Source organism: Aythya marila (assembly GCF_965140915.1).
Source record: "Aythya marila genome assembly, chromosome: 6".
NCBI lineage: Eukaryota > Metazoa > Chordata > Aves > Anseriformes > Anatidae > Aythya > Aythya marila.
Window position 1 is genome coordinate 12,391,991 of NC_139047.1, and position 12,132 is coordinate 12,404,122.

Consider the following 12,132-nt stretch of genomic DNA (forward strand, 5'->3'; position numbering starts at 1 on the left):
GATTAGTTATTTATGAGGAAAAAAATGTGTGTTGTTTTCTTTGCTTCTGCTAGACTAATAATTACCACAAAACCTTACTGTGGGGAAGGAGGAGGAGTGTACCAGAGGGCTGTGTCGGTCTCCTATCAGCAGGGATCGTATGGGACTTGTGAGGCAATTGCGCTGGCACGGTGTGAGACTCACCTGCTAGGCGTGCTGAACCCCACGCAGCTCTGCCCTCGGCATGGGGCTGTCACACACCAGCAGTGCTGGAATGGAGGCACCCAAAAAGGCACGGTGAGTCCCAACCCAGTGGCAGCAGCCTGGCTCTGGTCTGGGCCTCAGGGCTGCTGTGCTGGCAGCAGGTGCCGGCAGCAGGTGCCCACGGCCTCACTGACAGCATTTCCCTGACGGTCCAAGGTCACACCTCAGCGGTGGCAGAGGGTTAACGATCAACTTTTATTGGTGTTCTGCAGTTTGCTCAGTATCAGTGCCTCACCCCGCACTGAGATCAGGTGCTGAAGAGTTGCCCTTTGGTTTGTGCCAGGCCAAAGGGATGACAGCTCTTAGGCAAGTAGGATGTTGCATACTGATTTAAGCATCTGTGTTGCCACCTGCTGTGTACTCTCCTGTGTTGGGAAGAGCACTCCATGAGGACAGCAAGGGGTTAAGCTGGCTGCGCTGTGACTAATCGTGCAGGACTCTGCTATCTAGTTAGGTGTGTAGGCACACACAGGTCCCACCAGATAGGATCTCTTACCTGGAAGCAGCATTCCAGCGCCCAGCGATAAAACTGACGGAGAGCCGACAGCGCAGCCTGACTCACCTGATCCCGCCGTGCTGGTGATCTGCTCCCCGCCCTGCGCTCAGGTACAGCCAGAACAGTCAGAGGCTGACTGAGCGAGGAGCTGAAGACACCCACCACCTTCCTCTGGAAATAGCACCCCATTGGCAGCAGCGTTACCACCTTCACATTCCAGGAAGCCTCCACGTCCTCAGCTCTTCAGTAAACAGAGGTTTGGCAGAGCTGCCATCCACTGCCACCTCAAGACAGTGTTTTCATTTCAAGCAAGGGAAGGGCCATTGCTACAGGCAGCTGTTGGTGAGCCACCTGCAGGACTCTGCTCCTGTATGGCAGCACAGAGCCCACCCTGACAGCGCATATTCCATGCCCCATTTGGAAAACTCAGGCTACCCTTGAGGTAGTCACTGGCTTCCTTTGGAGTTGAACAGTGCAAATGCAGCAAAAGTTCACTTACTTGGTGGTATGGGGAATGACAGTACCTGACAGCACAGGGAGCATGTGTCCTCACAAATGGGGTTCTTACATCACAGGAGCAGTAGGCAACGTGGTGGTTTCTTCTAGCAATGCCTGTCCACAAAGGCAGCCTGAGACTTCTATGGCAAACAAACCCACGGTCAGCCACATGCATTCCTCAGCTATTAAACTTGGGGGGGTGGGGAGGGGATGTATTAGTACAGCAGTGCACTTATATTCACTTCTGTAGTGTCACACTGCATTTGTTGTGATTGCCTTTTTTACAGAGAATGTTATGAGAAAGCCAGGCCTAAGCATTGCTGCTGCACTATTGCTCTGCGGGAACAGCAGCTCAGGACAGGGCAGCAGCCCTCCCGGTGCTGAGCTCTGAACAGGGCGGGCTGCCCACACATGGCTGCCAGCTCCACTGCACAAGCTCTCACCTCAATTGCTCTTGTGGCCTCTTCTGCTTGCTCAGGTTAGTCTTGATGCCTATATTCTTATCCAGAAGCAATGTTCTTGACATTTATTCCATCCCTGAAGTGCCTGTCCTCTTAGCTGCCAAACCCACACTGAAGTAGTTCTCATAAAATTCCCTTAGAAACAAAATACACAGTCTCCATACACAAAGGTAGAGGCCTGCTGAATCCCAAGGGCCAAATGTAGCCCAGAAATAGTGATTTGCTCCCCATATGGACAACAAACACACAATGCTTGTATTATGTTTGATGGACCACGATGTAGCTACTGTCTAAGCAAATTATTTTCCTACCATTTGAGGAGTACTACCCTGGAACTGAATGCAGCCAGAGGTTAGCTCACCACAGATTAAATATTATTCAGCTGTTGGGTAGCAAGAAACAAGCGTTCCTGTCACAAGATACGTCATTCCTGTAGGTGAACAGAAGGAGCAGAGGTAGGTAACATTCACTTTAATCCTACTATGATTCTAATTTTTATTTTGCCTTTGTAAGAACAGAACTGCCAACATTAAGAATAGCGGAAGTTACAGGGTATCTATACCCCACCCCAGTTCAGCTCACAGCAGACCCACCTAAATAGAATTCTCTCTGAAACAGTATCACTGTTCTTCCTCTCAAGTGCGCTCTGTAAGTTTTACTTCTTATTGTTTATTTAAGAAATGCTGTAGGTTTGTTTTCCAGGCTCTCTTTCAGATAGACCAGAATGTTAAATGTTAAATGGAATTGCTGTTCTCCCTCTCTTAAGAGGTCATGTAGTAGTTGAGCTCTATTTAGTATCTGCTGAACAGATCAAAATCCTATCGACTAAGTGCTCTGGGCTAAGCTACAGAAAAACTGGAGCCAGTTAAGGCTCTAGACAAAATTAAGTTATAAGCAGCAGTCTCCTGGAAGACAGGATGCAGAAGCAGCTGTCAGCTTGAGTCGTCATTTACCTGCCAGACAGATCAGCAGGAAGAGCCTTCATCTCCTTTGGCAAAAAGGTAAAGGGCCTGCCACGAGTCTCCTGCGCACCTTGGAGCTGAATGGCTGTATCTGCAGAAACCACGTGCCAGCCCGCAGTGAAGTGAATCCAGACTGACCTCACAAAGTTGAAGGCACCTGGCAGTGCTAAGGAAAGAAAAGCTCATTAGCAATTAGGTCACAAGTCAATCCAGGAGTTGGTCACTCGTAGCTTCCAATTTAGCACTCAAGGGAGGACTTAAAAACATAAAATCACCTCCAGACAGATTCACCCTACTTAAAGGTCATTTATGTGCAAAGAAACTGTCAGTGATTAGTTACTGGAGCAGCCTGAGCCCAGTTCCAAGTGGAAGCGATGCAGGGGAATAGCTGGGCAGCTTCATAAGGCTCCTGCCACTCCTTCAGCTGAAGCCAGCTGCCAGGGCCCTGCCCGATGCTGCAGACTGAGCACTTCACAGTTGCCAAATGACCTCTGCTGCCGGCTCCAGAGACGTTCACAAGTAACTGCAGTAAAATGAACACAGGGTGCTGGTATGGGGAAAGGGGAAGGCTCTAATGCACACCACTGATTCCCCCCCCAGCCCCCCCCGCTTTTGCCGTAACTTGAAAGAAACTGCACAGCACCAAATACTTGTGAGGGGAATGAAATCAGACAACTGTACAGAACACACATTTACCTTTAACTTTAATTAAAATAGAGTTTATTAGCTTTTCTTTTAATACAAACATGAGAAAGGAAAACCACCTGAAGATGTAGCATTATTTTCAAAATTGAATTGTGATCAATACCTGAAGTGCCAAGTTCCATGGATTTGAGAGCCAGGGGCTGGCATATTTGCATACCACAAGAGACTTTATGCATCATTTTAACAGTTGAGTGCAGCCAAACCGATTGCACTCAGACATCCCCACTCTCAAAAGCATATGGACTTGCTATTCAGTGCAAGTTTCTGGACCTTGGCTGGAAGAGGAAGTGCACAGAAACCGTGCCATTTGGAGGGAGATCTGCTCCTAGGACAAACTGCCTAGAATCTATTTGGATCCAAGAAGGGAAGATATTACAAAGACTTGTAACAGGAAGAGTCTAATAATACTTATCCTGTTTAGAGTTCAGGTTCAGAGCCTGATAGTGAGGTCCCATTCCAAAGTCTCAGAAGGAACAAAACCCAAGAGCAGTTGCACAAGATAAAATTCACTTTAGGGGGAAAAAAGTTTTAAAGAAATATTTTTGACAATTATAAATTGAACTTTTTTTTTTTTTTTTTTTAAACCTACCCTGTTAGGTAGTCCAGGATTCTCAAACTCATTACTGTCTCGTTATGAATATAAATTCCTCCCAAGAAACAAATACTCAAGGAGAGCCAGATGGATGCACAATATCAGCTTTAGGAACTCCACTGTATATAGCACAAGAGATCTGCAGTAGAACTCGAGAAGCAGTGCTGCACACATGCCATTTACCACTGGATTGCTACACTGTTTGGGATGGTGATGATGTTTCCAGACCAACTTTCTCATTCAATGCCTCAGAAAAAATATACAGATTGCGTCTCTTCCGGAGCAATAATAAGTATTAGAAAGTGAGAGAAGCACCATAATTCACAAGAAATGCAGCATGGACCCTATATATTTTAACAATACATAAAACCATCTCTCTGCCCCCAGACAAAACATTCAAAGTCTTTTGACAATCTCTACTGGAGTGAAGTTGGTGCAGAGCTGGGATTCCTTCCTGCTGTGCAGCTTCTTGGTTACGAACAGATCACCAATAATAGCAGCTTTTAGTAGCCAAACCAGGGAAAAAACCATCAACACATGTCTATGCTATTGTTTTCAGCTCCAGAGTGGCTTTATACTTTAAAGAGTCCCATTTTCTGTTTTGTTTTTGTTAACACTGCATTTTCCTGAAATACAAATGCAGTGAGACTCTGGATGACAGGGGAGAGGAGGGAAGAACATTGTAACTATAGTCATGTGGTTAGTGTTTAACTTCTAAAATTTAAAACTACTTATTATTAAAAACCTCAAGAGTTCACAGCTATAGGCCTACATAGTAAGCAAACATCTGTGGGGAAAAGATGGAGAGAAGTTTGTTTTTGCACCTCTGGATAAATTAAAAGGAGGAGAGAGTTGATTTGATAAAGGTCTTGTCTTTTGCACCAAGTATGCTCCTCGAGCTCTGGGCTCCCTTGGCTAATTTTACCCCTCCTCTCCTCCTTTTGCTGGAAGACACCATCACCGCTGGCTTGTGTGCATGGAGTGGTGGTATTCCTCCGATTGATATGGATGCTGGTTCATGGTGCTGCACCTTTCTCTCTCCTCAGGAGAGGATGGCATTAGAACGGCGGATACCAACTAAATTATCAGCACTGAAAGAACGTCTCATAGCAGCTTTTGACAAGTCTTTGTATTTATCTTCACACAGCCGGGAGATAGCCTAGGTATCATGTTCAGAAACAAAAACAAAAATACACATTAGAAAAACTGGAACATTTCAAGGAAGCTTTTACAAGTGTCATACCAACACAGCAGGCACCCTGTAGCTGTGATTTTTTTTTTTTTTTAAACCAAGAATGACAGTAAATAAGAACTACTTTGGAGGGAAAACATTGAGGGGGTCCCTCCCCATGCTAACAAGAATCCTATCCATCTGGAATTAAGACATTAGAAAGGTGAGTGGTTTCCATATCTGAGTATCTTCATTCATCTGCCAGTCTCATTACCTAATGGCAAACTTGGATTCATTTCAGACTTACAAGTTTGTGCAAGTTATGTACAGAAGCGCACACAGTAGCTAGGTCTAGTGTTTAGGTTTTTAACAGCACAAAAATGCATATAGCAAAATTTTCTCATTTATGAGAGAAAAGGCTCAAGCTAAAACGGTTTCTGTACTTCCTCAAGTACCTTGGCCACTCAGTGAAAACAAAGCTGTACTAGGACCTCTAGTTTTGCCCTTACTTTCTCTACACCTTCTTCCCCAAGCTTCCCAAGATCACTCATGTGATCAGGTCAAGAAGGGAGGGCAGCCCACTGCTCAATGGCACAGCAATAACCATGGCACTAACACAGCTATTAAATACCAGCACGTGTGGACAACTTAATATTTAATGGCTTTTTCAGCCACTTACTGGCTTACCTCTTCTCTGCTATTTCAAGCAGCTTTTAGTCCAGTGCAGCTTTTCTAGTATCAAGCCAAATTATTTCAATTCTAGTAACAAAATTGTCCAGAAAATAACGTGTATCCTCCCCATAAAGTCTATTTCTGATTGAAGCTTTCAGACATGATCAATGCAAACAAGTAAGGATGCCAGTAATAAAAGGCTGAACTGAATTTCAGTTCTGAACATTTACTTCCATTAATTATTTACCATCTAGCACCAGATGAACTTTCAGAGTCCTGCAATAAGCTACAAGCCTACACCTTCCCTTTAAGGCAGAACCCATTCAGCACAGCCAAGTGTTCTGGAAGTTCAAAAGGTGAAAAGCACTCTGAGCATGAATAAACTCTTAAGTGTATTTTAAAATAATTATTTACATTTATTTCTGCCGACCTTCTGGAGGCATGCATTTGGCTCAAGAGTGGCATTCTTTGAGACACTGGCTGTATGAGCTCCCAGTGCAAGACCAGACAGACTCTCCATCCTGTTCTAATGCTAGCACATCAATCATAAGGCAACCTGTGTTGACATATTTAGCCCCAGTCACCCACATGTTGTAAATCAGTTTTCAGTCCCTGGAATACTAATTCACTGCTTCATAAGGGCTCCTATCAGCTTCTCATGTGCCTCTAACAGAAAGGTAGAATTAAAAAGAAGTTTAGCAAATGGTTTAAATATTTATCATGTTTCAGAATTAGAAATCAAAATGCCCTCTGTGTGTTAGTAGGTGTGTTATGGCAAATCACACGCCATGCTGAAAATTACTCTGGTTTTAAATACCAAGCTCCCAAATGCTAGCAAAGAAGAAACAAAACTGGCTCACAATCTGTAAATCATCCACTTATGCCATAGGCACTGAGCAGTTCAGTAAACAATTTCCTGTGGAATATGAACTGCCCTACAACCACATTTACAATTAGTGACAGTGTTAGCTTAAAGTGCAAGTAACAAGGGTGAGACAAAGCAGAAGAGCTGCATTGCTTAACTTTAAATAAAGGAATTTGTAGACATATCATACCTATCATTCCAAAGGACCAGGAGGGATCACACTTATTCCCAAAGTTCAACCACTTTGGGATGAAATAAAAAAAAAAAAAAAAAAAAAAAAAAGGCACTTGGCAGAATTATTGGGGGTGGACAATAGACAAGAATACCATAGCACACCCCTTTTTGAAAGGGGTTATGGTATCAGTGTACACAGGGCCTGCATTAATGCCTTTGTTGAAAGGTCAACAAAACAACATGCACAGTCATCAATTAAACCCGGACAGATGAAAGGTTGCACTGATCCAACAAGAAATTTTGCCTGGGAACCCAGGTAGTTTAGATATTTCCAAAGTATCGTATATATATTCACCAACAAGGAATAAAGTCTGACACTGGAAAAGGTCTTCAAAACAAGCCTTCATATGAAGGAATGCTGTGGGGACTTGCAGCAGGGCAGCCTTCTCCATTTAGCAAAAAGGGTCAGTAATCTATATTTATACTCCTCTGGACATGCTGAAGTACTCCTAAGAAGCAGCTATCCCAAAAGTTTGTCTTAACGCAACATTTCTTTGGAAATGTGAGGTTCTAAAGATTGCGAAAAGAAACATACTATTTCTGCAGCTGCCCCCCTAACAAATGGTTTATTAAACCATGAGAGCAGTAAGAGCACTCCCTCTAAATTTAAAAGCAGCTGTGCAGTGGGATGCAGTGGGAAACCTTCAGCTGGTAGTATTTAGAAAGGTCCAAGTGTGACTGTCTCTAGGTGCTTGGAATACTGACTGTGACCAGGGAAGGACAGACAATCCATTACATATGACACTAATCCTTTCAATCTTCAGTAGCCTAGCTGAACTACAGTTCCAAAAATCCATTTTATTTAGTGATCTGCTAGACTTCCATGATCTCTGTTCCCTTCCTTTCCTCAGGATACTAGTTTAGCCTAGGTATGATTTTAAAAGCGCTAACTGTAGTTATAAAGGGGTTAAATCAGCCTGTAATAGTAATACACTAATCTAAAAGCTTTTTAGTTTTTCTAACCGCCACTTAATATGATTAGCAACAGATGCTCTTACTACACATGCACACGCACACACACAATCCCCTGCTCAGCCAACCTCAGACCATTACCTCCAGTTTCTGTGCTCTCTCTTTACTAAGAGGCTCCAGCAGAAAGCTCAGGTTATTGTCATCTGCTAGGGAGCGGAGATCGAAGTAGTATTTGGCATAAACACTGGCAGGAACATTGATATTAAACTGCAGTAGCTCCAAGAAGTGTCTTTCCATCTCATTCCTAGGAGGCAGAAAACAAAGGAAAAAAAGATTGTTTCAGCTGGCAGAAAATTCTGAAGAGACCTCAGGCTAGTTTTTAAAACCAGTAACTTTGAAATAGTCATTGAGAGGCCTGCATTATTAGTTTCAAGAGACAGTTCATTCACTGGTGCTCAAAACAAGGTGCAGCTTTTGAGTCCTGGCACCTTCAGCTAAGAGAGAAAGGTAGTGCCCTGTCGTGCACTCGCTCGGCTGACCAGGAGGCTCATTCTTCGGAGTTCCATTAGTGCAGCTGTACAATTCATGCGCCATTCTCACTCTCTTGTACGGCCCCACACTATAGTGATCAGATGAAAGGAATGATGTATGCTGTTTATTAGCTCTGAAGAACTTGCAGACATTTTCACCAGGCTGATAACAGGAAGGGGGTTTATTGAAGTAGAGGCGGACTAACAAAAGGAGTAGGCAGATCACCACGGCAACAAATGGATCTATGAAGAGCTGCTGCTATTATCTCACAGAAAAAAGCCTCTTGAAGCAACATGGATTCATCTCCAATAAATAAATAAATAAGCAGCATTAGGTGGGAGAAGGAATTTTCTCCTCAATAGCATTAGGCAGGATAACAAAGTACTGTGTCAAAGGGCACTGTCCAGTTTTTACTCACTCGTCTGTTTTCACTGGGCAAAATATTTGGAGGAAAGTGGGGAAAGAGCTGTGACATAAAAAGAAAGCTGTTTCAGCTACTGTACCATGGTCAAGTATATCAGAGATGTTCTACAGAGGAAAAACTTATTTTAAATAAACAAATCAACCTGGGAGAACCGGGTGGTACCCAAACCAAGCAATTCAGTTCAACACTAAGTCACGGCGACTGTTCCTACTGGCAACAGACCTTTATCTATAGGATGTAGCAACTGTGTAAGTCAAGTGTAAATACACCAGGAGATATGTTGCACAAATTCAGTGCCAAGGCTGTTCTTGCTTTTTGGGAGCTTTTAAAATTGATGTTTTACCTGTCAGGGAAGAAATAAATGAAGGAATCATCCAGGTTGTGTCCTGTATTGGATGGTGGGTCTCAATATCAATAGCAGCTTTGTGCTTGTGTCTAGCACAGTGGACTTGAGCACCATTGAACCTAGTGCCAAAATTAATTTCCTGTTCATATGGTCATAAGCCTATAGAAATGTAAATCAGATAATGTTTTGATGATCAGCTGATCAGAGCTTGATTTACCCTGTGAATAAATGCTCTTCACTGCCCCTTTTGTACTCACTACGCTAATACATTTTAATTGTATAAAAATACAATTCTTCATTGGATTAACAAGACTATTAATAGTGGTTTAAAACCTGGGAAAGCATAATGCCCATGTGTTTGCTGTGCCTTATTTACAAATATATGTAGCTGAAAGAATGAACAGCATGTGTCCCCTTAACAAGCAATCACAGCAAGATTAGCAGCTGCACAGTTAATTTTTCAGTGATTATGGATTCACTCTAATCAAAGCAAGCAAGTTTTGACAAAGGATGACTTCCAAATATCAGTTTAATTTCCTTTGATTTTTTCCCCCATTAGAAGTAAGCAAGCAAAACCAAAACATGCCCCCCTCCCCCCCCCAAAAAAAAAAAAAAAAAACCACAAAAACAACAAAACACACAAACAAAGAACACCACAACCAAAAAGACATTTTCAGTTAAAAACAAACACACACAAACTTTGCTTTGGTCAAAGGAGAAAGGGCTTGTGGTAGGAAAAAAAGAAGATGAGCACTTTATCTATCTTGAGTGGAAGGAAACTAAGGCAAACTAATTCATCTGTTACTCACGAGGCCAGTAGCACACATTCTTTAACAAATCACAGAATCATAAATGGTTTTTGGTTGAAAGGTACCTTAAAGATCATCTGATTCCAGTCCCACTGCCACGGGCAGGGACACCTCCCACCAGACCAAGTTGCCCAAAGCCCCATCCAGCCTGCCCTTGAACACCTCCAGAGGTGGGGCATCCACAGCTTCTCTTCCCATCCTCAAACTAGGGAGGAAAAAACCACCTAAATTCTTTTTTTTTTTTTTTTTCCCAGCACCATCACTGCTTTGAAAATGTAAGTACTGACAATTTCAGGAGACCCAGCACTGGCAATAGAGAATAAACATCCTGCTTGTTACAGATATTTTCAGTGCTATCAATTTGATTTGTCCCAAATAGGGCTAGAAGAAGGGACATCAAAAAGAGCAAGATGTATACTCCAGCACTCCTAGCATCGCTGACCCCACTTCAGCCATCTCAGAGTTATTTGCAGCAATGCTTCAAGTATGTTCCTCAGATAGATGAGCACTCTGAGCCAGGTTGAGTGAAGATGTACATTGTATAAAATCACTAATTATGCTTTCCAGAAAGCAGGCTGGCACAGCCCTGCTTTTGGAGACAAAGAACTCTCAGGCAAGGGGTATGCATAAAACAAGATATTATGTTTGCTGTTGATATTTGCAAAACAAAATAATTTGAAACACAAAAACTGTTTCATTGAAACAAACTCTTCTATTTTTAGAATAGAAAAATCTCCCCCCTCCCCCCCCAAAAAAAAAGCAACCTAAAAGGAACAAATCTGGATATTCCTCCTACTAAAGGAATTTACCCTAGATAGATATTTACTTACTGTATTTTAAACATTAGCTCTATGCTGAATCCAGGGACGAAAGCTTTGGGCAAGAACAGAGTATTTAACTTAAGTAGCCTACTAGTGCTGTGTATGAACTGCTACCACCTCAGTGTTGTCTTGTACTAGAACTGGCTTTTACTACATAAGCCTGGACACAGTCACAGCACAACAGCACGATGGAACTCAAAAAAGGACAGAGCATTTCACAAAGTTTATTAAAGCCAGAAAGTGTGATGCGAAGCTAGCTTTCTAGGATTTCTACCACCATGATAAAGAAAATGCAGGAGATTGGCTAGAAGAACTAGAAATGTTGACATCTCTAAGCTTTCAGAAAGAGCTTCGCAAGAAGGAATTTAACAGAAATCTTATGGGCCAAATCTGCTCCACATAAACACACCTCCAGCCTGTAGCCTGGGCCCACAGCCACAAGGATGAACATCCTCTGAAACTGCAGGGTTTAAAGCTGAGTGCAGCAGGAAAAGAGAACGGATTCAAAATTTTTGAAAAAATGATCCAGTATCGGAGACAAGAATATATACAAGAAACAGCTTTACATAAACAAGGAGTGGTAAGACTGAGAAATTTGTTCTCAGCAATGTAGGCAAGTTTATGAATTCACCCAAAGAGGAAGACCTGTAGCAGCAGCTAGATGCAACACACAGAGCCATAGATACCAACAGAAATGACACCTGTCTGCCACCTTAAAATACTTAAATGTTTGCTCCTACATCTAGCCAAAGCCTAAGTCACAAGTGACAACTTACCTTGCAATTTTTCAAATTTTAAAACACAATACGCAAGGAACAAGTTTAGTTCTAACAGTTTTTTTTTTTTTTTTTCCCCAGAAAGACTATTGGTAAGAATAAATGTAGGGCACTTTGAAGTTACACCAATGCAAAGCAGCCAGTCCCATGGCTCACCACTGGAGGAAAAAGGTTAAAAAAAAACTAATTTTGAAGTTACTCAGCCCAGTAGTCAGAAATACTAAACTAGATTTGTCTCAAAGTAAGGATAACCCAAGTTTCCTAGGTTAAAAAAGGGAATGAGGCCTGACACCAGACATCATAGCACCAGAGACATTTTTTTCAGTAAGGCATGATCACAAAAATTACCATTCTGGAAGAACAGATTATTCAAACCTTGCAACTTACATGTCCTCAACAGTAATGTCCTTCAATATTTGGCAATAATCCACATTCCAAACAGCCTGATCATCCCAGACTTTAGAAGCCAGCAGAATAGCTCCTAAGACTATCCTCTTCCAGTTACTAGGGCAGATGTCAATCTCTGCATAGGTTAAAAGCCTTTCCAAATAAACCTATAAAAAAAAAAAAAAAGTTTTACATGTGTAATTAAGATCTAGAGCTGAGTTGTGACT

At 42.4% G+C, this 12,132-nt stretch overlaps 1 protein-coding gene across 2 annotated transcripts in view; it reads right to left on the reverse strand.

Moving 5' to 3' along the window:
• Window positions 1-3,353: 3,353 nt before the first annotated feature.
• Window positions 3,354-12,132, reverse strand: part of CCNYL1 (cyclin Y like 1) — a 35,505-nt gene continuing 26,726 nt past the window's right edge. For both annotated transcript variants that reach the window (XM_082763991.1, XM_082763992.1), the window contains exons 8-10: window positions 11,906-12,072; window positions 7,953-8,115; window positions 3,354-5,116 (exon numbers count right to left, since the gene is read on the reverse strand). In XM_082763991.1, coding sequence (XP_082620117.1) covers window positions 5,000-5,116; window positions 7,953-8,115; window positions 11,906-12,072 — 447 coding nt within the window. In that variant the 3' untranslated portion in view covers window positions 3,354-4,999. The remainder of the gene's footprint in view (window positions 5,117-7,952; window positions 8,116-11,905; window positions 12,073-12,132) is intronic.